This window comes from Centroberyx gerrardi, chromosome 2 (genome assembly GCF_048128805.1).
Source record: "Centroberyx gerrardi isolate f3 chromosome 2, fCenGer3.hap1.cur.20231027, whole genome shotgun sequence".
In the NCBI taxonomy this organism is placed as follows: domain Eukaryota; kingdom Metazoa; phylum Chordata; class Actinopteri; order Beryciformes; family Berycidae; genus Centroberyx; species Centroberyx gerrardi.
In genome coordinates, this window is record NC_135998.1 from 26,439,859 (window position 1) to 26,467,326 (window position 27,468).

Here is a 27,468-nt window from a genome sequence, read left to right on the forward strand (position 1 = left end):
TTCTATCTCTCTCTCTCTCTCTCTCTCTCTCTCTCAGGTCTCCAGTGCGTCCCATACTGAGTAAATAGGATTAAGACAGTATAAACACTTCTAATGACATACAAGGTTGCCAGATTTAGCTGGCTGCATCTTAATGGGCTTCTTGGGCTGCAAAGCACAAACAGACATCTAAAAAAAAAAAACATCTTTGAATTAACTTGACTAAAGCTGGGAAATAGTTGAGATTATGATGGCCCTTAACTGAGAGGAAAAGACAAACAGAAATGACCCTAAAACCTGCTATAAGTCTAGAGTGCTTAGACAAATACTGCTAACTAAACAACACATTGAAATGGAAACCATGGTCCACAGCCAAGGGTCTGGGTGGGAAAAGAAAAGGAATAAAGTGTGGGTTTAAGTGCTTAAAGGAAAAAGTCCTAAGCAGTGATATCAGATCAGTGCTCTACTGAAAGTTCCTCTGTGGCCTTGGATAGTCAAATGGATAATGCTGTCATCATGCCTTGCCCCCATTCCTTTCCATAATGTGTAGTGCAATTAAATTAAAAAAGGTGGCATCTAATAATCAGTGGCGAACATGGAATGCCATGAACATACCATTCAGTTTTGAACAGCGAGATTCTGTTGGGAAGGGATGACTATATTCACTACCATGGTTTCGGGAATGGGATCATTTGCTGCCATGTCTAAGGATTCCCAATTCCACTGACCAGGAATGAATGCCATTTGGCTTTGGCGTGCAGATGCCAGCGGCTGACTCACCTTATGTACACACGATGAAAGTAAGCAATGAGCTAAGGCTAGTCAGAGTGCAGCTTTGCCTAGGTATAAATAGCCCTGGCGCCTGGCTGCTAGCCCTCGCAGGCCTTAGCGGGGGATCCCAGTGCTTAGCCATAGCTTAGCATAGGATGACGTTATTAGTCTGGAACCCAGCTGAGACAAGCGACACACACCTGCTCCAGAGCAGGCACACTGCACAGCAGAGCCGCAAGCCAGTAAGGCTGCATGCCTTTCACTTTGTTTGAGGACCAACACACTTACATGCCGTGGAATTGAAGCATTGAATGTGTTTAAATCAAACACTTGAGCTTATCTGAAGTTGTTATCTAACAGTAACTGCCAGTTCTGTGATACTTGATCGGGTGAAAAATCAGTAATTGACGATTTTGCAACATCTACTGCCTTCAGAACATCTTCAACTTGTCTTAGAGTGAAGGTAAACAACTAGTGAGGTCTTAAATCATCATCAACCGTCTTTCACAATCTAACAGTGAGTTCACATTGGCTCACCTGCTTATTGTTGTCACTGTGCGGTCTCTTGATGGCTACAAAATGTCGAATCTTCCTGTGGGGAGAAACGGGAGAATCTGTCGTTGATTTCTATTTTGTACTCCAGACATACGTATCTTGGAAATGTATGTGACCAGTTTGGGTTGTGCAGAGATTGCTTACCCTCCCTGGCCGATGACGGGCGTGATCTTCACATGTTGCTGTATACTGTCTCCTGACTTCTTCCTGGCGTAGTAGATACCCTGCCATTCCTTCACAGAGGACAAAACAGTCAGGCAACACAACAGTATCCTGTTATTGGATGGATGGATGGATGGATGGGTGGATGGATGGGCGGATGGATGTGTGACTGACCTTTCCTTTTTTGATACACGTGTTGATGGTGTCCAGCAGGTCAGCCCTGTTCTTGTCACTCTTGGGGAGTTCAGTCAGTTCCTTCCCTATCAACTCCCCCTTGTGGTAGCCCATCATTCGCTCAAACGCTGGGTTCACATACTAAGACCAAGCAAAGGTTAAGGTTAAGTTAAGGTTTCTGCGTCTGTGTGTGTGACAGAGAGAAAGCCAGAGTGTATGTGTGAGTGCATGTGCATATACAGTATGTGTGTGTGAGTGTGTATCTCCCCTACCTGTATGACGTGGTCCTCACTGGTGATCTCCACAGCCTCCTGACAGTGCTCCAAAGCAGTGAACACAGAGTTGCACGCCCTGTGGATAAGTAAAGCCACAGCCATTAATCACTAGTGTACAGGATTCACAGAGAAACACCAACATCACCACCATGTGATTACATACTGGATGATGTATTGTGTGAGTGTACGACCGCATGTTAAGCGTGTGGTTGATGAGGTTCCCCCCCCCCCCCCCACTGTACCTGAGTTTGAACTGGCAGCGCACCTCTCCATGTTCAATCTGTATGAGCTCATTATAGCAAGCTGACACACTGCTGTTCTCCACATACCTCTGGAGGACAAACAAGGTGAAGCGGTGTTAGAAGGAGAGGGAGGGGAGCGGGAAAACTGAATGAGTCAGGATTTACTCAGGGGCGACTTGTTTTGCAACCTCCGACGTCATTTTCACACCATCAAACACCCATAACAATAACTGCCGCTCTCAAAATGCGTAACACGCCGCTATTTTAGTGTGCGGCGGCTCCTAGAGTATCAAAAACAAGAGTAACACATTCAGGCCTACATATGGTGCAACAGAGCGAAGATAGATCATTTAGAATTAGCATGTGTGAAAATGCTGTTCCACAGTCAAATTAGCAACAGGGAGTACCGTTTCTCCACAAGCTCGCGTTAATATAAACACAAGTGAAGGCAACTTAGTGGACGTACTCTGCTGAATCCAGCACAGAGGAGAGGGAGAACAGATGGCTCCTCCTGATCCGGGGATCTATACAATACAAGACACATGGACAGAAATGCAACATTACCATGTGCAAACATTTTTCATAAACATGTTTAGTATATATAGTGGTCCACAGGTATTGTTTTTCAATACAAAGCCTAATGTTGCAATATTTCTAATTCTATCTAATATTTTCAGCACTGTACATACAGTAAGTCTACAAATGAATGACCAGAGGTAAAATCACACCTACTTTTGTGGCACAACGGCTAGGAGAACTGTGTTTTCAGAGGGCTTTGTGGCCCGGATCAACCTGGAGGGAAAATTAACACGGATTAAAAGTCAACAGGAGAGCATTTTGAGACTAATATGTATTCATTTGATCCACAGTTTGAGCTCATGAGAAGTGGCTTAAAATCAGGTACAGGATAAACATGTGGGCAGATTGGAGGTGATGTCATTGCCGCAAGAGAGGGGAGAACATTTTTCTCCTTCGCACAGACCCACCATACACAGCATCTGCTTCAGAGGCCGGCCACAAAGCCACAGCGCTGGCAGGCCATGAGGGAAACCGGTTTGGGGGTGGAAGGGAGAGAAAAAGGCAGTGATGGGGGACGGGGGGGGGGGGGGGGGGGGGGGCAGACAGGATAGGAAAGATGATGGCAAGGCTCCTGAGGGGGATGAGGATGGGAAGGAAGAAGGAAAGATAGGGAGAAAATAGTGACAAGGAGAGGAGTGAAGGAGCGATGGACTGACAAAGAGCAGTTGCCAAACCGTTTGCGGTAATCGGGAGACAGGAGAGACGAATGGATCTGTTCCTTTACTTTGGGGAAAATAAATCACTAATAATAAATCACTTTACAAAGTATATGGTGGTTTGGCTCATAGTGTATCCAAGAACTTTGGATGGATGCACTGTATCTAACAGTAAGTATAGCCAAGCAATCTTCACACATTCATGGCCGTGATAAAATTAAACATACAGATAGCTTTCACTGCTTAAAATGCTGAGGAATATGGACTATTTCACTGCTGGCAAAACAACAGCTTAAGCTACCCACACACACTGCAAGAAGTAAAATACTAACAGACTGCAAAACGGGAGAATGTTTCACACTAAACCAAAGGCCTTTAGAGAAATCCTTGTTATAGTGACTGAGAGGTGCGCTCACATGGTGATAAGACAAGCATGGACCACATATTAAACTACCATCCACCGGGATCTCTGTTACATAAACTGGATTCCTTTGTGACAAGACAATCACACAGACAAAAAAATTATATCAAGACAGTGGGTAGTACAGTGATGTAGGCTTGTGGAGATCAGTTGCAGCCCACAGTAACCTACACAACACTTTTATTATCACTATTCATCAATTTGCCATGCATATTTTGTCATGAGCTCAACACTTAGTGACAATTGTTAGTCTTCATTTTCAAACACTCATTTTCAAACACATTTTCTCACACTACAGGAATCTATCCCGATTTGTCCATGTTCAATTTGTAAAAATGTGGCATGTGTGTGGCATGTAACTTATCTCCTTTGATTTGTAAAAATCCAACGTTTGAATACTAGTAGGGAATCAGCTGGATCGAAAGGCACACTGTTTAGAAGAAGTACAAGAATTTGTACCTCTGTATTTGTGCCGCCTGATAGTCCCAACTGCCCCAAATTTGTTGACTCAGCCCAATCTTAAAATACCAATGAGTACCTGACAGCATGCATGCATGTGACATAATGAGCACACAGCAGTGTGGCTGTACAACAATCAAAGATGTGAAGGAAAAGAGATGAAATTCTTTTTCTGAATAGTGGCCAGTGGCTTTTATTGTGAAAATAACTGAATAGAAACTGGGCACGAAATTAACAAAAAAGCCGGCCTCCTTTTCTAGCTTTTAGCTATGTACTTCTTTGGTTCCTGTCCAAACCAGGCCACTATCTGGCTCACGGGTCAGCCAAAAACTCACATCATGCAGCACAGGCTCACTCAAGTGCCACTTCATTTCAGAAGCCAGTAATTCTGGTATTCAGTATCCAGAACTTGTCCTGCTACAGCCACACACTGTGGGCAGCAGCCTTTTGTGTTGCTTGTTCCAGCCAACAAGCCCGACTAACCCCAGGTGTGCAGCCTCAGGTTGGAGACGCCTGTAGTGCTTCCAGTAGGCACCAGATGGAGCCAACAGGTGGGAGCATAGCAGCCCTCCACCACAATGCCCCTTAGCAACTTACTGTACAGCTGCTTTTAGACATCATGCACTTCAGACACCCTTCCATATTGCTGTTGTTGGGTGAAAACCTTTTAACTCCAATTTTGGTGATTTTCATGTTTTCCCTTGAATTGAAGGACTACATGCTCCTCTACGGGTTGAGAACAGTCTCTGAACTCATAGGCTTATAAAACCCTTTCGAAACCCATTGGAAAATGTCAAAACTGCACGGTGGTCAAGGCTGACCGCAAGGCTGTTTTTCTTTGTTCCTGAAAAGCTGACATTTTGGAGATTCAAGGTTTTTCACCTGACAGCGGTGATATGTAACAGGAGGAAGAAGCCGGCTAAGTGTGAAAGTTCAACTACTTGATGGAGACACAGTGCAATTCAGACAGACAAAGAGACAATAAAAGACAGATGGACAAACAAACAGAAACACCAGTAAGGCTCACCGGCAGACGGCTTCAGGCTCAAAGTAGCGTGAGTGGCGTCCATCTATGACCACAATCTCATGATGCTTGTCGAGGAAACACTCGACGGCGGACTCAGGCGTCCGAGCGATGTTGCAGCGGAACCCGGCGCGGTCGCAGGCCCACCAGAAGGCATCGCTTTGACTGTCCTCCTTGGCGAACACCAGCAGGACCTGAGGGGACAGGAAGGGTCGGACGCTGGGGTGAGACAGTGCTGTTACCGTGAGAGAGAGAGAGAGAGAGAGAGAGAGAGAGAGATGGATGGATGGATGGATGGATGGATGGATGGGTGAATTTGAATGATCATTTTAGATGACAAAAACATTCACAGGAAACCCATTTGTAAATTGCCTGTGTATAAGAGCCAAAAGAGTTAAATCAAGGACGTCATCCAGTCTTTGGTGAGGATAACTTTTGAAATGAAACAGGGGGAATTGGAAGGCTATGGCGATTATTATAAGTAGCTTTAAGTTGGAATAATACTGACATTAACAACTTCTTTACTCAGACTCCATTTAGATAAATGGAGATGAAAACAAAACTCTCTAAATCTTATGTTGATCTGGATGACATGTAACAGACTCACCTCAGTCATAAAGTCTAGCAGTGAGGAAGAGGAATTTTTGAGGACATTAAAAATTGAGAGTGAAAAAAGTGTTGTTCACGTACAGCCAGTCTAAACAGACTACATCACACCACCTTCAGAGTAATCCCTTCTTCCAAAGAGAACAGTGAATTATTCCTTTATCTGAGAGTAAACTGAGCAGCAGATAATCACAAATGAAAGCTGTATTTCACACCAACAGATGTGAAGCCTGCAGAGTGCGGACACATGTTTTTGATCCCACACTGCGGTTTCACCAGGAACACACCAGCCACCTTTGGTAAAGTGGTGAGGAAATAAGAGACACATAAAGACACACGTGCTCCCATGCATGCATGCGTGCACGCACACACACACACACACACACACACACACACATACATGGGCAGCTGGGCTGTGGCCAGAACCAATAGTACTCAGCTCTGCCTCACAGCATCATCACCTCCTGACTCCCTCTAAGGACAACAAAGGATAGAGTGACAGAGGGAGTGCATGGAGGTGCAACAGAGAGCGAGAGAGAAAAAGAGAATGAGTGAGCGGGTGAAAAAAGGAGGCTGCTAAAGTCATCAGAGTGCATCACTCTCCACACTTCCTACAGGGTCTTCAATCAGAACTAGAGAAGGAGAGTAGCTCAGAGTGTGACATCTATCTACCTTCACTCCTGGAGACGGGACAGACAGTCACTGGCATGAAAAAGGCAGGAGACGAAAGAAAAATGGAAGAAGAAGAAGGAGAAGAAGAAAGAGAAGAAGAAGAAGAAGAGAGGGAAGGAGGGAGGGAGAAAATGAGGTGGTATTGGTGAGTGCCTGTGAAAGGTCCACAGCCTTTGATCCAATGCTGGCTTGTGTAACCATGGCGCTGGTTTGTGTAACCATGGTGCTAGCGTGTGAAATTCCACACAAACAGGACCCAGCCGGCCCTGGGACCACGCCGTCCCCACAGATCTCTGACCTGCCGCCCCAGTCCGGCACCGACGACAAGCCTGGTGGGGGGCGCCATTGGTCTGAGTACGCACATTTACGGTAACATGCATGCAGAAAACACCCTCATACTGTACCTCTCTCTCTCACATACACTCCTGCTTGACCGTGAATTACTATAATGTCTTGTAAGTGGATGTATGTTTACACAACTACTTGATTGTAGTGTCCTTTAAGTAAAAGCATGTTTATACAGTTGCCTACACTAGCCAACTGTTTCCACACAATCACTTAATGGAGAGCCGTGTATGAAGAGGCCCCGCCGCTTGTGTTCAGCTGGCACCGAGGCCTGTCCCGACTGCTGCGGTGAGCTGACTCACATATTCAGAGTTCAGAGGTTAATCCGCCATGTTTGCACACCCAGGCCAGACGCCATCTAAAGTTGGGAGATTCCAAAACACAGAGACGTGTCACTGGGCTAACTGGCTTTGAGCGCTGCCTGTCTGTGTGGGAGTGTACCGGCTTTTATTTGAAGGAGAATAACGGCCCATTGAGATCCATTGTTATTCTTTTATTTGCCGTGATTTTTACATTGTGCCAACATTCCAGAGCCCAGAAGAGCTAGTGAGTTTGTGTACAATCACACTTATTGATTGTACACAAATTTGATTGATTATGATTGATAATTGATATAAATTGATTTATTCTTTTATTCTTTATAGTACAATAATTTCACATGCCACAACTGTTTTTGTTTTTACGTTTGCTACACAGTGTGACAAAATGTTATGTTCCTAAGCCTCAAAAATTATCCAGTACACTGCAGTTAATTATGTGAGCTGCAAAGCACATATCATGCTGACTATAAAGCCCTATGGGTAATAATGAAGCTCTCATCACTGTGTTTGATATTGCATGTAATAAAAGCCACTGGTGTTTCACTGTATTGCTCCCAAGAGCAAAGTTCTATCTTATTTACTGTTTAAGTAGAAGAACTGCTGAATTAAGGCAATGGAATTACCAGTATAAGAGATACAAACTGTAGATAGAGTTTTTTACATATAGTGCATTTTGCAAGAATTCATTTACATAGAGCAGTTGCTTTGCCTTCATCAATCTATTTAGTGGGTGAAGCGCATGAATCATTAGATAAGCTGGACTAGAAGCTTATCTAAAGTTGATACTCTCCAGGACTGTGAGGGAATAGTAAACGTCAAGGAAAACTTGCAACATATAACTCTCTCCTGCGGAGCATTTTATCTCTCTCTTTTCATCTCTCCATTCCTGTGGAGGGAGGGGAGGCGGGAGAGGGGGGGAATTAGGTCATGGATCCAGCAGAAGGCTGGAGCGTACGAGTGCAGCGCGCTGCTTTGGGAGAGCAGTTTGAGGGTTTTATGGGGCATGTGTTTAGGTCTTAGAAGGCTTTTTAATAAAGCCTCTGGTCCCTCCACCTGCCTGCGCGCTGCCAGAGATTCCTGGTGTGATGTTATTTGGCCTGATAAATGCGGCGGGAGGAGGAGGGCGAAGGGATAGAGCAGATACTATAGCTCTACATGAACATGAGTGGCATGCCAGGCCGCTCACATCACTGCACCGGAGCAGGAGTTGAGCTGAACCCAGAAACCCCTGGAGAGTGGTCAGACCAACACAACAAGAAAAAAAGAAAAGAAGCAAATTAAATCAAAGCAAAAAGCAAGCACCTAATAAACTAGCTGATTCTCAAGGTAGGAACTGCCAAAAGAGAGGAATGCTTTGTGGTACCTGCATCCCAACTGCTAACCTGCGGTAACTCTCACTTTTCTTTGTTACACAAGGGCAAATCTGGCTAACCCTGACCTAATCCCTGCCCAGAGGATGAACTCAGACAATCCCCGTCCCAATCCCTGCTCAATCCCAAGTTCCTGATGGACAAGACGAGACAAGTTGTCCCACAGACAACAAATGTCTGTGGGAATATAGTCTAAGGCGAACATTTCTACAAATACACACAAATGCATCATTCAAATGGTACCGATAATGAAATGATAGTGTCTGTATGAAAAAGCATCAGTGAGATAGGATGATTCAGGCAGATGTGGCTGCAGTGGAAAAAATGGCACATTCCTGTCCTGCAATAAACTGACTGGTCCAATTATATAATGTGCAAATATGCACCTTCAATTGATTTATATCAGAACTGAGTTAATTCCTCCTTAATTGCAGCAGCTCCATTTAATCTGCTCAAGTTGTATCATTCATTAATTTCTGAGAGCAGCCATGAAGAAGCTATTTATAGTAGATAGTGAAGAAAATAATTAATTGGGAGTAAATTTTATTCAGATGTCACTGCACATTTTGACTTGTTATGATGAAAAACTAAAGGTATGGTAAATGCCATATTGTTAAATTCCCAGACGGATGGTGTTGTGCAGCAGGTGGCCAGGTTCAACATCAAGCCACAGGAGCACAACTTTTTCACAGTATCACATTATGACACAGTAGAAAAATCATATTTATACAGCTTTGGACACGGATATCAGAAAGATCTTTAGATTCTGATTTCACAAATCAATGTAGATAGCAACTATGTACGTCTATGGCTGTCATCTCAACTTTCATTCTGATGCCATATTTACACTGGATTTCAACGTTGGTGCAGGCCTTCTTATCAAAATCTATTCAACGCGAAAATATTTTTCTGGGTCAGAATAACTGCAATATCAATACTGTTCCTTATCCAAAATTTCCACTGACTTACTGTATGTCCTCCATAGTTTCCCTTGGTCATTCTCTGCTCTATTTTTTCTTTTGAGTCTTTCTTTGTCTTTCCCTGTCTTTCTTTACCTTCTGCTTCCTAAGAATTAACAGATAAGAAATGTGAGATATCAAATAATACTTTTGCAGGTTAAATTTGTAGATTATTCAGCCATTGTGCAGTTGACAGAAAAAAGACACACACATTCCTATCTTCTGATTGGCTGCTTGTGTGTGTGTGACAAAACATTGTGCAAGGCTTACAACTTTTTATTTCATTATGTTATTTTTTACCATTTCATAAATGTAAAACTAAAACCAGTTGCTGTTCAGGGTGATCCAGCGCACTGGCACTGTTTTGCTGCTGGTTTGACATTCTGGTTCATTCTAGACCATTTCCTTCACTGGTTGTACAGTATCAACCCTCTGCCATTCAAAATGACATCAGTGCACATCCATCACTCAAACATTAGACAATGAGATGAAACATTACTCTGGACAAAGTGTGTCTTACCTGAATCGGTTCTTGGGTCAGTCGCATAGGTCCTATACATTCTTCTGTAGCTGAAACCTGCCAAAAAATACAATGGCACAAGATGAGAATGTGTCGCAAAAGGGCAAGAGCGCACACATACCAAGCAAAAGAGTTGTGAGCACTGCTTACCATTTTACCATTGTCTTCCAGAAGCATATTGACACAGGGTCTTTCCTTGCATCACCTATCTTCCTATCTGTATCACTTGTTTTTCCACCTTTTCTTTCCCTTCTTGCCCCCCTCTCTGTTTCAACATTCCACACACCAGTAAGGTAACATTTCCTTTCAGAAGGCAGATGCCAGGAGTGAAACAGAATACAATAGCACCCTATACAGCAGATATCTGGATTCTTTACTACAGTAAAAGCTTTGCGATCTCCTGTCCTGCACAGGTAAACACACACACACACACACACACACACACTCCCGCAGCATTAGTGACTCAACATGGAGCCGTCCACTGCAAACCTCTTTAGAAGGTATTAGCAGCCAACCACAGATTGAACACACAGGTTTGCCTACATAATCCTAGTGCAGGAGCATCACATGTGTGTGTGTGTGTGTGTGTGCGCGTGTTTGTGTTTTGTGGGGCCTGTCTGGGCGGTTTCTACAGGCTTCTTAACTACGTGCGTCATTCTGTTGTGAATAAGCCACTCAGCTAGACGCACAGTTCAAACACAGTCACACAAACACACACACATGCACACACACGCATAGACACATACTGTACACCATGCTTGAAACACACACCCACCCAGCGGTATGCAATATCATACAATATCATAGTGGACGGCACATTGAGCTCTCTGTGTTCTGCCCAAGAAGGAACCATCAGGTGTCGAGGTTATTTTTGAGCAAATTTTGCGTAGGTGAGTCATTTTTCTCCAGAGGGCTACAGCAAAAGCTCTTTTGTTAGAATATGTGGTTTGTGCCACAAACATATTCATAAATACACACACACATGCATACATAGAGACAATGCAATACACCAGAACCAGGTCTCTCCCCAGCTTACTTGAACTTGGGCATGACCATGACCATTTGTGTACTTTGAAGAGAACTATGAGGTACCCGCAGAAAGAGAGAGAGAGTGTGTGTGTGTATCTGTGTATCTAGAGGTGTGATCTTCATAATCCGCTCCAAACTCCTGACTTAGCAATATTGAGAACATGTATGACAGGCGCAGGGCAGCGGACAGGAGCTGGTGACTCAACCACCCATCATCATTATGTGTCATATGTAATTAGGCTTAGAGGTGGATGTTCTTAAACCTGCATGTACTAGCCTTTAATGACTTTAACATTGACCCATGCCTGACACCTAAAGAAACAACAACAACAACAACAACAACAATAATATGAATGATCTTCATATGAATTTGAAAATGTCTCCAATCCTGCATCTGATTTACCAATACCAATCACGCAAATAAGGTTGACACAGTTTTGGAGGCATATGGCATCACATGGAAGCAGAAAGACAGATGATACATATTGTTTGTTGTTTGTTTGTTGTTGTTAGATATATTAAATAGCATACCTAATGTGACAGTAAACCAAAAGCTGTCTCCCTGCTTCCTTGTATATGGCTTTTTATCAGATATACAGATGTTTTGTTTTGTTTTTTTCATCTAAGGCTATTTTTCTTCCCAAAATATAATGACTAGGCTATTTCATGACTTTTGTAGTAATGTTTGGTTTACTAATAAATGGAGATGGAATGTGCTTAGCTTTATTGGTTGAAGTTTTGAACATGTACCATGTGTAATTTATAAAGTGGGACAATAGAATAAATTATGGACTGTTAAGCCAGTAAGTTTCCTATAGGCTTAGACTACAATAAAAAGAGGGCAACATTTGTACCAAAACATTCATGCATGGACATGTTGGAATAAATATGAAATTTAGTGAATATGCATTCCACCAGATTATGCAATATTACAGAGTAAGCAGCACAAAAACATAGGCTCATTTGGCACAAGATGAGAGGTTAAGTCATGTTTTCTGTAGGCACTGAGTAGGTACAGCAAGCGTAACTTTATTGTCACAAGCTGGCTATCCATCACTGTAGATTATAAAATATCATTATCACAATTACACTGTAAAGTACAGCATCACTCAACTGTGATACTGTATAGATGTGTCAAGTAATTGTACTGAGAGTCCATAACCTTGCTTTTTCTCTGACCTCTACTCATTCAGTTTTTCTTTACCTCTTCTTTGTGCCTCTGCTATCAATTGTAAAGATGAAAACATTGACTCTCCATTCATTCAATTGTGCAAACTCTCTTTCTCTTCATCTGAACATGTTTGCTGAGATGTTTCCATGCAAAGAATAAGGGAACAAATAGCACATTGTTAAGCATATGTGTGTTTTCTAAGCATTTAGACCTGCTTATGTACTTATGATGTGTGGGTGTGTTTTCATACATTCAGTCTGATGATGGAAAGCAACAACCTATCAAGTAGCACTACAAGGTTAAGGTCACATGCACAAGAGACACAACAAATAAAGTTCTTTATTCTGAGAGTGACATATTGTAACTATGAAATATCCTGCTTCCTTTATAACACATAGTATGTGTCCCTCACATTACACTGAATGAGTTGTGCACATCCCAAACCTCAAGCATTGTCAATTACCTTGTTTTTTTATTGAGAAAATATTCTCCTGTTCAATATGTGAAATCAGATATTGAAGCCTGGTATTTTTTTAAATTTGTGATATGTGTTAAATTATTTTTTTATTATTGCTAATGGTTTTGTTTTCCTGGTTCTTTGTGCTAATTGAAACTTGTGTACTGGCCTAAATATTAGGAGAGGATATATTCTCCAATGCTGAATGAATGGCACTGAATGTCTGTGATGATCGAGGCTACTGATATGCCTGTGAAGAACACAATTTAATAAAAGCATATAATTGTGAATATAATGGCAATTAATTGAGTCATGGCAATGAACGGTAAAATTTAAGTGCGCATGGTCCTCTATTGGTCTAGCAAGTCTATGAGCGCTTGAGATTAACTTAAATATTCAGCTAGAGTACATGATAGAAAAACCATGGAGACCATAGCAATGAATAAATCATTACTGAGAATTTCAGTATGCAGCGGAATGCATTTTAAAATATATATATTCCTTGAATATTAAATTCAAGGAATTAAGAAGGAATTTGGACAACATAAAAAGAGATTCCTGGTAGAGATAATTCCATTGCTCTCTTGGCCTTCACTTCCATGGATTAGCCCATCAAGAAGACAGGAGATTATTTCATATTATCCCCCCAGTCCTAATAATAACTTGACGTTTGTAAAGGGCTGGACTGCCGTGTGTGTGTGTGTGTGTGTGTGTGTGTGTGTCTGATCCAGGGTAGATATTGCCATAATCTGATGGTGAGAAAATAACCACAGCTGCTAATGACTTGACTGACATCAGTTTACAAGGACACATTCGGAGATGATCACTATGATGTTGTTGCATGACGCATGTGTCTTGACCTCAAACAAAATATGACCCACTGGCCAGCTTAAAATGCCTGGCTATTGCTAGTGTAATTATCTCAGTTATCTCAACTATTCCAACTTATCCAAAAATACATTTTGAATAACGCTGACTTAAATCCAAACCCTTTCAATAAAAGCATTTCTGGTTCCTAACTGGAAGAGTGCCTGACATGTATGTGTAGCGAGGCACAGAAAACATCGGCGCTTGAAAACATAGTGTGTTGTTAGCAAGATGAATGTCTGTGGATGAGAATAGAGCATAAAAGAGCTCTGCAAAACTCCTGAGCATATGAGCACATGAGCCAGTAAGCACAAAATAATCATCCACGCTTCCTCCCTGCCCTCGACACACACAATCAACCACCCACCAGTGCACAGACGCAGGCGCGCACACACACACACACACACACACACACACACACACACACACATACACACACACACAAACAATTATTCATGCTCATTTGGTCACCATCATCTGACTAAACAGACTAGAACTTTTCTTTTTTCATTTTTATTGTTTTGCATTCTTTTGCATTGTAATGCATTATCCCTCGCTACTGATAGAGTAAACAAGACAAGAAATGTTATTTATCTGTTTGACATCTGCAGTCGCACAACACGGGGGGGACACGTGTGTGTGCGTGCGTGTGTGTGTGTGTGTGTACATGTACACGAGTGCATAGATGTGTACAAGCAAGAGAATATGCCAGAATTAGATGCAGTTAACGCACTTTAACAATGTTAACAAGGCAAGACATTAGTTAAAGGGTGGGTTCAAGATTACATGTAAGTGTTAGGCCAACACTAGGTGGATAAGGACCCCTACAGAAGCAGTTAAACAAGCACAAGTGGCACTTAGATATTAAGATATTATTATTATTATTATTAGTAGTAGTAGTCATTAATTCATTTTCCATATCTGCTTATTCCTATTCAGCATCACGGGCTACTATAGGCTGGAGTCTATCCCAGCATGCATTGGGCAGAAAGCAGGGAAACACCCTGGGCAGGTTAACAGTCCATAATAGGGCTAACACAGAGAAACACAGATAGACAAACACACAACCTATGATGCTCTCTACTACCTCAAAACTAGTGTCCAGGTGAAAACCCCACATGGACTCTGACTTCAGATGCAGGACATATCCTGACAGGATGAAACCTTAGTCTTTTACAAGGTCAGTACCCTTGGTAGCAGAATCATAGGCCAATGTATCAAATTTGCTTTATATGTGAAGGAGAACAAGCCAATAAAAGAATTCTCTGTGAGTAGGCACAAGGTAGGACAGCTATATTAGGGAGGCTATAAGGGTTAGGAAGTACAAGCAGACACAGGCCAGTCACTTACAGTCCGATCAGAGGTAGTTATCACCAGCTGAAGAGAGGGAGACATGGTAGACAAGGCATATGAAAGGAAGAACCTTAGAAACACAGAGCTAGCAACTGAGGCTGAGAAGCCAAGTTGAAAATCCAAGGAATGCTCTGTGGCAGTTGGGTGCCATAGCTTTGTTGCCACATTCACTAGCAGTTTACTCAGGGTTTACTGAGGGAGTTGGGGATTCACAATATTTCTTCAAGCATATTTCTTGAGGTGAGTTTTCAGTTTACAATGAAAGATCGTAGTGACTGGGGTGGTAAGGTCATTCCACCAATGGGGCCCTAGCTAATTGAAGCAATAGCCAGGTAGGAGGAGAGCTAACGCCAGGAAGGGAGAGCTAAGCACCTGGTAGCAGAGTGCAGAGCGCAGGTTGGAGTGCAGGGCTGGACGATGGCCTCAAGCTCCCTCAGGAGCCTCGTGTGCCAGCCCTAGTGTTTTGAATTCAATATGAGCAGCCAAAGGCCATCAGTAGAGGAAATGCGGGAAAAGGATGATGAGAGAATTTGAAGAGAGTGAATACTGCAGCAGGGTGAGTTCAAGAGAATATTTTAGGAGCCCAGCAAGGAGGTTAAAGATTTAGTTAAAGATGATGATGATGATGATGATGATGATGACGGTAATGATGAAGAGGAAGAGGAGGGGGAGGATGACGATGGTGATAATGATGATGATGATGATGATGATGATGATGGAACTTCATTCTCCACAGGAGGGGGAGGATGACGATGGTGATGATGATGAAAATTCATTCTCCACGAGGGGAAATTGGGTCATTGCAGCAGCAAAGAAAAGGATACAGATAAAAATAAAATGGATCAATAAAGCTATACACAAAATCTGGCAAATAGCAAGTTCCAGATGTTAATAGTGACTTACAGATATTTGAAGTTACAAATTTACAGACCAGATTGAGACCATATATGCAGAATGTCCAATATGTGCATCGTTAGCTATTCACATTATCAGGTCTACAGATGGATGTAACATACCTATATAAATGTGCCCATAAATATACCTCATATCTCATGTACAGCGATATGTTCAGAGATATATCAAGGTTAAGTATAGTATAGTGCCACCAGGCTTCAGCACCCACCTAGCTGGCTGACGCATTGTGCAGCGGAATGGCACAAAGGAACACTTGAAGCGCTCCGTGGTACACTTCAGAGGAATGAGCCATAGGCTAAAGGCGCTCTGTAGCTGCACCAGCTCATCGTGGAGAGGGCAGTATCGTCCAAGGTGTAGTTCAGTTGGTACCTCATCCTCCCCTTGCCTGAGATAGCCTTTTTTTTTGTACAAGCTGTTCAGCCTGCCTACCCAGCACACAACGGCAAAGAACAATGTGCCATTGAAGATGTGGAATAGTCTGTTGCACACGTTGAGCCTCCTCAAGAAGAACAGTCTGCTCTGCACCATGTCCAACACACTCCTCTGGAGGCGAATGCAGTGCAGCCTGCCTTAATCTATAATACAAGACATCCTAGTCCTTGAGAGGTCAGAAGTGGAGAAGAGGGGAGAAAACCAGATCTAGTGGTGTAGTGCTTCATTGTCAGCAAGGAGCACAGGCTCAAAGAATGGGCCATCTTGAAGGAAGACTGGTTGGGATTCAACAGGTCATTCTGTGAGACAAAGTTGGTTAGAGGCCTTACATTCACGTGTTTTGGAAAGAAGTGAAAGAAGTGATACCAGGGTATATTTTCTGATGTCAGATGGTTTGAGGGTTAGCTTCATGAAAAGCTCTAAACGGAGGAAGGAGGAAGGAAAGGGAGCAGATCAGCAACAATGGTCTGGAGGACAAAACAGGGGATGGGGTCAAGGGCGCAGGTGGTAGACCTGTTGATGGCAATGTTTAAGGCATCATCTGGGGAGAAATGAGGGAGAGCTGTTAAGCCAGAGTCACTGGAGTTAGAGTTAGAAGTAGAGAGTGAATCGGGGTTGAGTGCTGGGGGTAGTTGGGAGAGAAAGCCTTGGATACCGTCACCCCCCTTCTTGAAGTAGGTGACAAAATCCTCAGTGGAAAGAGAGGAGGGAGGCGTAGGTGGAGGAAGATTCAGGAGAGAGAAGATAGAGAATAGTCTCTGGGGGTTAAAAAGAGTGGTTTTAGAGTGTTAGAAGAGAGATAAGCAACTGGGATGGATAGAAGAATGAGAGGAGAGAAAGTTGGAGAGGTCATCTGACGAGCCACATTTGTGCCATTTTGTCTTGGCCTGCTGAAGGTTTATATGCTTGATTCACAAAGTTTCAGACAGCCAAGGGGCAGGTGGGGACAGACAGGCAGGTCTAGAGGAAAGGGGACAGAGAAGTTGAAAGAAAGATGTGAGGGTAGATGGAAATTGGGAGATGGCAGAGTCCATAGAAAAAGGGTGGAAGAAGCCAAATGGAGGGAGTGGGGAGACGATAGAGAAGGAGAGGGAGAAAGGACGGAGAGACCGACGAGGTCATCAAAATGATTCTTGTTGCAAATTCTCACACTTCTTTAACAAATCAAACTTATCAGCCATACTGGAATACTGTGGGTAAGATATTATTTTGTGGTAATGGAAATTAATATTAATTAATTTGTTTTTTTATCCATGTCATATATACATTATATGTTTTGAAATAGTTCAACTCACATTATCAAATGTTGGCCTTTCTAATTTTCTAGGGTATACAGTTTTTAGGAATGGTAACAAAACTAATTTTTTTTTTTCATGATAAGCTTGCATATCAAGACAATGTCTGTTTCTGGCTGTTTGACTGTGTATTAGCAAGATATCTCAAAAAGCTACAAATTGATTTGGATGATGATTGGTGGACAGATAGCCCATGGCCCCAGGATCAGTTAATTCGATTTTTATGATGATCCGGATCTGGGATTTCCGCCATTTGACAATTTTCATGTTTTAGCCACGACTTTGTATCATCCGACGTCTGGAACATCCAAGTTGGCTGCTAAACAGAATTGCAATCACATGCTCCTTTTTCAGAAAATCACACATGAAAGACAAATGATAAACAAAACATAAACTGTTATGGAGGCTGCAGCTTTGCAAGTTGGAGAATTGTCCACTCTACCGAGTGCCTTCTAGTTATTATTATCATTATTATTAATTATTCTTTTTATTATTATTATTATTATTAGTAGTAGTAGTAGTAGTAATGATAGTAATTTTCACACCAGGTTGCCGTTGGTTCAGGTTGTGAGCCCTATGGTCTAACTACATGTTAGCTATGACATGTTAATTCAGTTTAGTGAAGTGATATGAGGAGTCGAAAAACAGAATAGTGCAGTGTAAGAGCCATAGGTTGCTGGTGAATGGGGCACAACATAAACACCACTGAAATCCTCTCATCTTTCAAAACAGGAAAATAAGGCACACTGCTGAACCCAACTCTACAGGGAATAGTAAAATAACATCAAAAAAATATGAATAAATGAAAACATGCTTTCACCTAATCTTGTATTTAGTAAATCAGCATTATTATCAGTAATTCTGAAACAGCAGTTACATCAAAGGAGTCAAAACCACATCTCATGTCATACAGATGATAGATGACATAGGCCTGCTAGTCAGCAGGACAACAAAAAAATAGCATATGAAGTTCATGGCCCAAGTTGTGTGATCTTGTGTGAACTTGAAAGATTGATTGGCAATTAGTCGTATTTTTGTGAACTGAGCAGGGCTTATTTTAGAGCCAAAGCCAGACTGTAAATATTTATTGGTCAGTAGCCTCTAGGAGTGCTATTAGAATGTGTCATTGAGAAACAGATGCCTGTTAAGACAGAAAGCTGTGACTGAGACATTATGCAACTGAGATGACTGTGAAGTGACACGCTATGAAGGGAATATGGCACTTCTTGCAACCACCTGGTAAACATCTACCTGGTGTCATCCCTGACAATAGTAACCAAATCTTTAACAAATCATCATCTATCACAGCCTTGTGGTCCGAATTTGATGATAACTGTTGCATTGATATGAATGAATGATATTCAATTTATGTGATCAATATACAAAAAATCCAACCGTTCCATTATGAATATTGGACCTACCTTAACAAGCAGAACAAAAAACAAAAGTTCAAACCAGTTAAAGCTAGAAATGATAGACTGTAGCTCAACAAGTGCCTGCCTTGCATTTAAAGATCTTTAGTAATACTCAGATGTCATAACCCAACTGAAGGTGTATCTCCTGACCAACAAAAATGAGCAATATCATTCTGATGCCTAAACCTGGTGACCCTTCAATATTCCATTATCCTGTTTTCAGTGTCATCTTAGGCAACAACACCTCATGACATCAGTTGAAGTGTCAGATAAATAGTCTAAAGGACTAAGGAGTCTTTGTTACCAAAAACATTTGACACAGCAGATTGTGATATTTTATCAGAAATGTACATTTTATGGCATTGAGATGGTAACATGCGTTCACATCAATTGAATTTAAATACTGTTGTTAAGTTCCTACCCTCCCATGTAATTACTGATGATAAATTCACTTAATTATCTGCAATTGCAAAAAGTATTGTCATTATCAGCAGAGTATAGGACATTTTGAGTTGAAACTTTTTTTTTACTCTAATTCATTGGACTCATTTAGGGATGGGAGCCACTTGGGCCAAAGTGGGCCAAGTGATTTTGGGAGATACACATAATTGTCATTGTGCCCATACACATTGTTGCCACAGATAAAGCATTGCCTTCACTGCAAAGGCCTGCTGGGGCATTTAGGCATTTTTTATTCTACAGAGTGTAATCAACTTAATAAAGTTATGCTTAATGTTCTCTTTTGAAGGTGTTTTTATTATTTGAAAAGATGTTAGAGATTATGAAGATGTTAGTTTACATTATGGCCGGAGAACAGGAAGGGTGAAGGTTTGGCTTTTGCTGATATTTAGCCACAGGCCAGTGTCTAATCATTTTGAGTAAGTGAGAAAGAGTATCGCCTTGCTCATCTAGACTTGACCTTGTGTGTGGCCCGTGCTTTGAAGCTCAGCAGACTGTCTGGAAACCAGAAATGATACAGTGCGGCCTTCAGAGCAGGGCTGCCACACAACCATCTGAAGCTGTATTATGTACGTGTATGTATTATGTATTATTATGTATTACGTCATTTCGATTTGTATCAGAACCACCATTCAAATGTTTTTTTTTCAATTTAAGTTTTATTGCCAGATAAAAGGCCAGTAGTCCTTTTTCTTTGTGTCTTATTCTTCATCGTTGTTAACAGTAGGCCTTGGTGTTCACGTAAATCACAGTCCTTGCAACAAGGGCTCAGCACATCTTATCTCCACGCCGCTGGCCTTCTGGACTAGAGGTCAGTCTCATTCTTGGATAGTTAGACTTCATTGCTCTCTATTTTTCCACCATGCTGTCATGATTATCGCCTTCCTTGTACTTTCCTATTGCGGACCTAACACATAATTCTGCCCATATAAAAAGTACAATCATTACCACTACAGGCAGTTGGATAGTCTTCTCCCAAACTCTACCCGGCTCCATGTGCAACTGTTTACATTCTGACCTGACCGTCCGCAGAACTAGATCGCGCCGCCAGTAGCACGCTGTCACCCCACAGCAGTCTGTGCTGCGGCAGAGAAAAACTAGTTCTGTGATTTCCTGATTAGTGAATGTGTGCATAATGCCAGAACTGTGTCATGACATCAGAGCTAATTTGAATTCATGTACTTTGCAACTTTTCCGTTTACTCTCAACTCCCCTGCGGAGCCTACAAATGGCTTTTTTGGAGATATTTTGACAAACCCCATTTGGACTGCTTGTTAGCAGCAAGAGGCCTAGCAACAGGAGCTCGCCGTTTCAACCGACAGCTGACTCTGGAGCCAATATTGTCTGTGGGTCCAAGTACTACAGGTGTGTAAGAGACAAATTACATATAGGTGTAAAACCACAGAACTTATCCTTTAACTTGGCATAAACCTAAATGTAGATACAGGGAAATGTAGACGACTGTAATTGTGGTCAGCGTTCACCCAAATGACACAAGGGATAGTCACATCAGAAGCTGTGTGTGTAAACAGGATGAATAACCTCTGTTATGCCATGAATAATTTTTGTAAATGTATCAGAGAATGTGATGTCTGCACTGTGTTTTGAAACATCAAGGATTAGCATAGATACAGACTTTCAGAGTTCCATAAGCTGGAGGAGCGGTGCAGTGAGGATCAGGGATCTAATCCATCTCCTTATAGCATACTGTGATATTATGTGGATTAGCATCTTCAAACGTGAATCTAAACACCTCTTTTAGACTGAACTCCCACCGGCAAGATTTCAATATATTCGTCAAGTACATATTAACAAATTTTACCCAAGCTTATTTTCTCCTCACTCTGCTTTTTCTGAACAACTCGAGGCCAATTTTCAGTTCATCATTACAAACCTCCATTATGGAAAAATCTGCCACATCACAGCTAACAGATCACATTTCTTTTCATCATAATCATTTACAGTGTCTTTTTGTGCTGGTATTTTCTGCTTATCTAACCTCATAGTGTAAGTACTTGTTTCTAACTCTAGGGCAGGCCTTCTATACTATTTTTGAGTCAAAAAAAAAAAGAAAAAAAAAAGCCTCTACCTCGAAAGTTTTTCTCAAGTTAGGGGAATTGTGATGTTTGGGCTTAATAGGTTTGGAAAAGTTTTACTTAACTTTTGTTTTGGCCATAGACTTGTCTTACCAACAATGGATTTTTCAAAATATAAAAAACACATTGTTGATGATCATTAGCCTAGACCAATAGTAACCGTTATTGATGCAGTTAGTTAGTATTAAAATGCAAATGGAAACGTTTGTATGTCCAAATTTGTGTGTGTCCAAACACATCAGCAAGATCAGGCCAGGGCTAGTCAGGTCTGACAGTAGGAAAGTGAGGGGCTGCTGTTGTGATGTTGAGAAAGCAGCGAGCCACGGCCTCGTCTGTATATTCTTATAAGTCGGCCGCTGTGTGAGAGGCCCTGGAGGAAGATCTGTACAGGCGACCAGCATCAGCTCTTTCACATGTGACTGTTCACACCCCGGCCTTACTGTCCAGAGGGGTAAACAAACGCTTTGTGTATATAAACATGCAGGCACATATGCACGCACACACACACACACACACTTGGGAGAGTTATCAACACCATGGCAGATTATCAAGATCCTGCAGGGAAGGGCAGAAGGTTTTAACACTAAATGGTATCATTGATACCTTCTCAATCCTAAGAGCGAGGAAGGAATTGAGGGAGAGCAAAAGAGCAGCTGACAAACCCACTTTACATGTCTGTCTCTCTCTCTCTCTCTCTCTCTCTCTCTCTCTCTCTCTCTCAGTGCTACACTGTTTGTGCCACCCTAAACTCATGACACAAATCTATAAAGGGCATTAAATCATTGGGTCTAAATTACTTTAAGGTGTTGTATTTTATTATGTGTCATTGGGTACTGCTTCAGAAACCTCCTGTTAGGCTGCCCAAATGATTTTCATTCAATCCAATCACAGTCTAAATTTCAGTCTAAATTAGGAGCAGTCAACCCAGATGTTGTTGCCATCCCAAACTTGAATAAAAAATTTGAATTTCAGTCCAAAATGGTATTAATTATGCAATATTTAAAAGCAGATGATTTTATCCACAAATGTCAAATGATTCCACGATTTTTTAAGGAAAGGCCTCAAGGAAACTATGTCAGTAATATGCTGCATTGAGTTTACATACAGTAAGTCTGCTTTTTTAAAGTTGTTACAGTTTTCAAATGTGGCTATTTCATTTTAGAACGGTACTATGCCTGAATGGGTTAATATTCTGAGGGTCTTATGTCATGATCATCTGCTGCATAATTTCTAGACAAGCCAGAGCTATCCTCCAGGGTTCAATCATAAAGAAGAAGTATCTGTTCACATGCTCACTCCAACAGCTTAAAACTGCACAAGTAATATGCAAAAACACGTCCACAACTCAAAACTAGACATAGCACTGGAGTGACTTGAGCAGACTAAACAAACTTTTTTTTTTTTTTTTACCATTTTGAACTTTCACTCAGGAAGTAAAAATATTTGTTTACATGACTAATAACTTTGATGTTTCCAAAACTCTGGTTCCATGCTTTGATTGAAGAGTTTAGAACATGTGGCATCTGAAACTGGCTGCTACACCTACCCATCTCTCATGATGAATCTCACTTTTTCTCACTTAACTTTGAAGCATGTAATTATCCTGCATATAGCGCTGATGAGGAAACCAAATAATGGCAAGTATGACAGCAGAGGCTTCACTGCAATAGACTGTTGATTGGGGTCGACATCAAACTCTTTTCAGAGATGCACCTAAGTCATGCAAGTCATCAAAACAGTTAATCTTCTGACTTTTTGTCCTTTCATACACCCACTCTCTGTGCTACGAAATAGTGTTATAAAACAGTTACTTGTGAACTAACCAATTGGATACACTAAGACACAGTTTTCCCACTGGAGACAAAGTAAGGATTCTAAAATCGTTGGCCTGAGGCTGCGGGGCTGTACTTGGTGCTCTTTGAGAAAAACAATACACAATAGTCTGTAAACAAGCTTTTGTTTACAGTAGTGGACTATATATCAGATTACCTCCTCATCAAAGACCTGATGCTGAAAGAAGTGACACTATATTCCCGCCAGGACACAGCTGGACATAGATCTGCTGTATCTTTTACAGTCCACAAAGTTGAATCCATGCTAAACTATCTGAAATCAACTAATAAATTCTGTATTCTGGGTGGATGGTTTTGTCTTTTATCCCATGTTTTTGTACCTGTCATTCATATCTACAAGCATTATTAGGATAAACCTTGCAACAATGCAAGTAATGCAGTGGAACAGTGGAATAATTAACTTGCATCAGGTCAGATCGGATCTTTTACTATCAAAGCACGATGTGATACATAGCCTACAAATGGCTGCAACGAGGCATTTATACAGACTGTGAGTGTGGGGAGAGACTGATAGGGAACAGGTCACTACAGTCATTACAGAATTGCAATTTGACAAAGCACCTCACCAGCAGGCCCGGGCCTCTTTTGGAAACCCAAAAAAAAACCCCAGGCCTGCTCACATGTGATTCTCAGTTACTACCCAGCGGTGATGCTGTGAATGTGCCGACAACACACCGTGTTTCAACGCGCCCTACCTTGACGCTGGTGTGGCTGGTTTGCGTCTCGGCCTCGATGCGGATGTGTCCGCCGCTGTTTTCCTTGCGATCCCGGTGAGAGTTGTTCCGCGAGTGCCGGCTCTGGTAGGTGATGACGGAGGGGATGGTTTCGGCCGCATCGGTCTTGATGAAAAGCCCGTGGAGGGTGGCCGCGGTGCCCTGAGAGATGGTGGTGGTCTGGTGGGGGGAATTGGATTCGTCTGAGTCTCGGCAGTAGATCACCCCGCTCTGAGAGACGTGGATGCTGGGAGCGCAGCCCATGCCTCAGCGACGCGCCTCCGGAGTCAGATCCCAGATAATAAACACCGACACTTGGGTACCACCTTCTTCTCTTCCACAGCTGCCCGCGCGGAGGCTGCTGTTGTTTCCGAGCATCGGCTGCGGGCTGAAATCGCTCTCTCCTCCACACCTATCCCCAGCTCCCCGTTTGAGCACATTAAGCGGGGGGCGTGAGGTGTAGACAACTGTACCCTTTAATTCACGCGTCCCGTGGATCCGATTGCTCCTCGATCTCCTCTATTGCAGCCGGGGGAGCAGGATCGGGGATTTCGATATCATATTCGGAGCGAAAGGTGTTCTAATCAAAACCTTCCCGTCGGCCTGTAGGCTACCACTCGCGTGCGCATCTATGAAATGACCCAGACTAATGAATAAAATTAATAAACAGACCGGACCACCTGGCTGCTCATTATTGTATCACCTCCCGCTTCATATCCGGCTTCGTCTCCTCATCCTCTGTGCCATGTTCGCGTTTTATGCCGCTGAGAGTAACTGGCTGCATGAAATCTGTGGGTCGCTACTTTAGTTCATCTTTCAAATGAATATTCCTTGCGGATCATTGGCCACGGTCCATCTCTCTCTTTCTCTCTCTCTCTCTCTCTCTCTCTCTCTCTCTCTCTCTCCCTCGAGCCCCCCTCTCTCTTATGTACATCACACATGTACGGTATCATCTCCATATCTCCATCATGACCCTCTAATCTCCTCCGTGGCCATGCCCCTTGCCCAGGGGTCATTTACTGTAAAACCACAACATGCTGAATAAGTGATCTAAGTGATGGAGGCTATATCTCATGACTTGATAAAAAATCAATGCCCTAACCACTCACCACTTACTCTTTCAGCTTATAGCCTATTTTATTTAGTTGTTTTTTTCAACAGATCCAAATAGACACTCAAAGATACTCAGTCTATCAGCCTTGTGTGTGTGTGTGTGTGTGTGTGTGTGTGTGTGTGAGGGTGAGGGTGAGGGTGGGGGGGATGTGAAAGGAAGACTTCAGCGCCAAAACTGTATAATAAATGTGCCATTTGCACTGAATTATACAGTATCTTATCCTAAGGCCTCCTCCACGTCATAGGGAACACTGGGCCAACTTAGGAAATTTGACTCTCAGGATAAACACAGTTCATCTGTCAGAAAGGAAATTAAAACATGTCTTTAAGCATGCGCACAATAAAAGCATGTTTTACTTTTATTATGCACTGTTTTTCCTCCCTGGACAAAGTCAAGGAAAGCACTTTAGCGCTGCATGTTGGACCGGGCCTGGCTGCTGCCCAGGTTGGGATTTTACCAAAGCATTTTCTTCAGTTGAGTGACACTGAAAAGACCATCAACATTACTCCAGTCCACAGCATATAGCCACAGTACCACATGATTATACAAAGAATGGGAATTTAGTTTGGTTTATTGGTTTTGCTGGTGTCTCTTAGGACTTAGATATATCAAAAATAAGAGATGGAAAAAGTGGTCCAACTCCAAAGATTTTTTGACCAAATGGCCACTTTTTATAAATCCACTGTAAAAAGTGACTGTGGGGGAAAAAAAATCACAGTAGGGAGCTTAAAAACTGGAGTATTCCCTTAATATGGGGGGAGACTTTTATGAGGAAATTAATTATTGATACTCTACTCTTGTTGTCTTTCTCTTCTCATTTCTTTCATTTGCATTAGAGGGCTGTCTTATAGCCCACAGATCTGCTCCTTCACTTTATCAAAAAATTTCGTATTTACACAGTAGACAGCCCCCTGGTGGCAAGCCTATAACCTTTTCAACTTGCCTCACATAGAGTAGAGTGGTGCTGGTGTTCAAGATTTGAGTGGTATCATAGGCTACCACTCAAATCTTGAACACCAGCACCACTCTACCAAATCTACCAAATCAGCATATCCAGGTAAACACTTAAAAACACCTAAAATGACCAGTAATAGGCCTCAGATTTCATGATCAAAGCTCAGCAGCCATTGGAAAAGGGAGCTGGGATGCAGTAATCTCCCCGTCCTATAATCTTATTTATTTAAAGCACTGACATTATTTTATATTTCAGTGGGCAGTAGCCTAGAATCCCAGCAGCCGACAAATGCAAATCTCAACAAAGCACAGTTGCCACCGCATCATCAGTTATGATATCATATAATCATATTATCATATTGATAAAAAACAAACCACTCTTTCTGCAGTGGTTAACCTTCTGATGCGTCTTGGCCCCTATTATGTTTCACGTTTCTTCAGAAAAACCGGACATGCGAGTTATGGACAAAACCAACTAACATGAAGGAGACTGAGTTCTGCTGATATGGTCAAGCAGAAGGAAAATTAATAGCAAAACTAGTGATTTTGTCTTAGAGTAGGTGTATTTGACATGACTTTGTATTTGTCTTAAGATATTAATTATTCTAATGTGTAACAAAATCTACCTTCAGCAAATGGGGCCATTACAGTCAATTAAGTGAATTAGTCTACACCTATTATAGCTTAAACAACCTTGCTTACAATCAGGCTATAACAAGCCATATTTTGTCATGACAATTTTTCCACATCACCCACTCTGTCGTCCACATATTTGTGCAGTCAATCCCCATCCCTATTACAGGCAATAAGATCATAAACCTATCATAAACCTAGGTTTTGTATTCATTAGACCTTTTGTCTAGGCTAGGCAGTAGCAAAATGTGTGGTGGTTAGTTGTGTGTGTGTGTGTGTGTGTGTGTGTGTGTGTGTGTGTGTGTGTGTGTGTGTGTTGTGTGTGGAGTTGGTTGGTAAATCTCGGCGTATAGCCAACCCACCTCCATTACATTACATTGTAATGGATTACAGTTCTGTATTATGACAAAGGACAAAGGCTAAAATGGGGTAAAATAGGAATAATATTTAATTCTAATTCGACATATTGACGAAAACAGACAGTAGCCTACAATAGGCCTACCCGTGTTAATCTAAGTTTCAGAGTGCTTTTATAAATATGACCTAAATCATTTATTGGTTATGCATTACAGTGCAGAGTAGCCTAAATAGAAACGGCCATATTTAAACCGACGTGGTTGAGT

The 27,468-nt window shown here is 42.0% G+C and overlaps 1 protein-coding gene across 9 annotated transcripts in view; it reads right to left on the reverse strand.

Annotated features, from left to right (window-relative positions):
* Nucleotides 1-24,408, reverse strand: part of pde8b (phosphodiesterase 8B) — a 36,740-nt gene extending 12,332 nt beyond the window's left edge. For 2 of the 9 annotated variants that reach the window (XM_078286742.1, XM_078286737.1), the window contains exons 1-11: nt 24,127-24,408; nt 12,501-12,503; nt 10,090-10,146; nt 5,301-5,491; nt 2,891-2,950; nt 2,625-2,682; nt 2,159-2,247; nt 1,914-1,992; nt 1,642-1,782; nt 1,450-1,538; nt 1,288-1,342 (exon numbers count right to left, since the gene is read on the reverse strand). In XM_078286742.1, coding sequence (XP_078142868.1) covers nt 1,288-1,342; nt 1,450-1,538; nt 1,642-1,782; nt 1,914-1,992; nt 2,159-2,247; nt 2,625-2,682; nt 2,891-2,950; nt 5,301-5,491; nt 10,090-10,146; nt 12,501-12,503; nt 24,127-24,408 — 1,104 coding nt within the window. The remainder of the gene's footprint in view (nt 1-1,287; nt 1,343-1,449; nt 1,539-1,641; nt 1,783-1,913; nt 1,993-2,158; nt 2,248-2,624; nt 2,683-2,890; nt 2,951-5,300; nt 5,492-10,089; nt 10,147-12,500; nt 12,504-24,126) is intronic. The other 7 variants (XM_071901715.2, XM_078286735.1, XM_078286740.1 and 4 more) reach the window with 6 other exon arrangements.
* Between the last annotated feature and the right edge of the window lie 3,060 nt (nt 24,409-27,468).